At 43.5% G+C, this 2,023-nt stretch overlaps 1 protein-coding gene across 1 annotated transcript; it reads left to right on the top strand.

Annotated features, from left to right (window-relative positions):
- Positions 1–324: 324 nt before the first annotated feature.
- LOC120279485 lies at positions 325–1,605 on the top strand. Its single transcript, XM_039286417.1, has 2 exons — positions 325–814; positions 893–1,605. The coding sequence occupies exons 1-2, from the start codon at positions 655–657 to the stop codon at positions 1,171–1,173; spliced, it is 441 nt and encodes a 146-aa protein (XP_039142351.1). The 5' UTR covers positions 325–654; the 3' UTR covers positions 1,174–1,605.
- Positions 1,606–2,023: the final 418 nt, after the last annotated feature.

The following is a 2,023-nucleotide window of genomic DNA, read 5'->3' as shown; positions in this document are numbered from 1 at the left end:
CTGAGTATGGGGAGAGTGTTGAAGACTTGAAGTATACTCAGAAGGCCCAAGAGTGGTGGTTGGTCAGACATCTCGAGGCTTAGCTTAAGTTTTTAATTGTTAACCTTTGTATGCATGAAGAGTACACTTGTGTGGGCTTTGATTGGACTGCATGCATGCTATCTTGTCTTTCTCCTGTTTCCAGTTGGCTGTATCTTGACTGCCTTTTGCTTTTTGTATGGTGTGTCAGGTTTCTAGTTGGGAGTTGGTTCCCTTTTGTCTTTGCCTATATGTATCCTTATTTCCAGCAGTGAATTTCAATCAAGTTATGTTTTTTTACATTTCAAAACTCTTTGTTGTGTCTTCTCTCGTGTGAGTGTGTGAGTGCAAGTGTGAGGCCTTTGAGTGCTTGAGTTTATTATTCTCTTTCCCCTGTTCCTCGATTCCAATACCCATCACGCAAGACATTTGGCGCTCAAGTGAGAACCTCTCAAAGTTTTCTGTGGTGCCAATCCCTTCCGGCCAGACATCTGAGCTCGCACTCTTTAAAGGCCTTGGCGCTACTCTGGGCCCTTCAGTCCTGAAAAGTTACCATCTTCATCCGGGGTAGTTCGCCATTTTCTTTGCTTCGCCACAGACACGAGAACGGCCAAAGACCTCATTCCTTTCAAATTGATGAGTAAGAATGGCCCTTACTCTGTCAAGCTTCAGAGCTGGATGTTGGATTTGGGCGCGTTAATATCGTTAGCACCTGCAGCCACTTGGATTTGGCACACTAACCTCCCCATGCATTACTGGAACCATTCTACCATTCTGTCGATCATGAAACCCCTCGGTAAACTCATCTCAGTCTAAAATAGTTCTAATATTTTGTTGACATTTGTTTGCTATTTGGTTTGATTGCATCGAACAGCGCCGCTACCGCATGAAGTTGAAGTCTTCGTCAGAGCTCGGGGTTATTGCATGATGGCGGATATTTTCTCCCCCTCAGATAGGGAAAGACACCATTCAACCACTGCACCGTCATCCCTCCCAGAGGCCCTAGGTGTTTCTGTTAACCTGCTGCATAATCCCAGTCTGAGTGTTGCCCATCTAGCTGTAACGCACCTGACAACCACCCTCTCCGAGAAAGAAAAGGCCCCTTTTCTCTTCCTGACAGCTCATCATCATTCCTGGAAGCCTGTCCCTCGGTAGGACGGCACAACATCTTTCCTTGTCTCAGTGCGGTGATTGGCCCACACACATGGAAACCTTCATAAAAAATTACTTTGAACAATCCCTGCCAGGCTGCAATGAACCACACTCAGATCATCAAGGATGGTGTTCGCCGAATCTCTCTCCCTCTAACGGTTGAGTCTCGTTCTCACCATGACATAACTCTGTGGCAGTGGGAGATGGGGCCAAGTGGCTAGGTCAAGATGGGGGCAGATCCACGATGGCCAATCCCATGCTGACAAGTGGTACAGAATGATGGCTCTTTATTAGTATTAATTAGTATTAATTAGTAAAGGATCTTAAAATTAGCGTGGATGTAATGTTTATATTGAACTTTAACCAATGGCTACATGTGTCATGTAGAGCAAAGCACTTATTGTCCATTATCTTTTGGAAATATTAAAAACTATGAAATGGATGGGAAAGGACAGCTAATCCTTAATCATCTTTCTCTCTCCCTCTTTTCTTTCTTTTTCTTGTCTTTTCCTCCCTTCTTCTCTGTTTTTCTCTTCTCTATTTCCCAGGCTATCTTCCAAAAACCCTAGCCGCTGCCAAGATCGTTACACACTATGACTACAATCAGTGGCGGAACCAGGATCCACTGGTAGGGGGGGCTAAGGCAAAATGAAAAAAAAAATCGCAGTTGACCAATAATATAAATTTTGATTAAAATAACCATAATTTGAAAACATACACCATAAAAAAACATAAAACAGTTATCTAAGGACACTTGAACTAGAACCGACACCAGTTCTAGTGTTGAACACACGAGGCATGAGATTAAGAGGAGGTAACTGCATTTGACGAGTTTGCATTTTCGGAAAACATT

This window comes from Dioscorea cayenensis, chromosome 16, assembly GCF_009730915.1.
Source record: "Dioscorea cayenensis subsp. rotundata cultivar TDr96_F1 chromosome 16, TDr96_F1_v2_PseudoChromosome.rev07_lg8_w22 25.fasta, whole genome shotgun sequence".
Lineage (NCBI taxonomy): Eukaryota > Viridiplantae > Streptophyta > Magnoliopsida > Dioscoreales > Dioscoreaceae > Dioscorea > Dioscorea cayenensis.
Note: the sequence above shows the minus strand (reverse complement) of the source record. Positions and strands in the feature narration are given on the sequence as shown.

What these genes read in the sequence shown, in the direction of transcription:
- LOC120279485 (XM_039286417.1), top strand. Translation starts at nt 655, where the DNA reads ATGAGTAAGAATGGCCCTTACTCTGTCAAGCTTCAGAGCTGGATGTTG. An exon ending in GTCGATCATGAAACCCCTCG is followed by an intron (nt 815 to 892) that starts GTAAACTCATCT and finishes TGCATCGAACAG; the next exon opens with CGCCGCTACCGCATGAAGTT.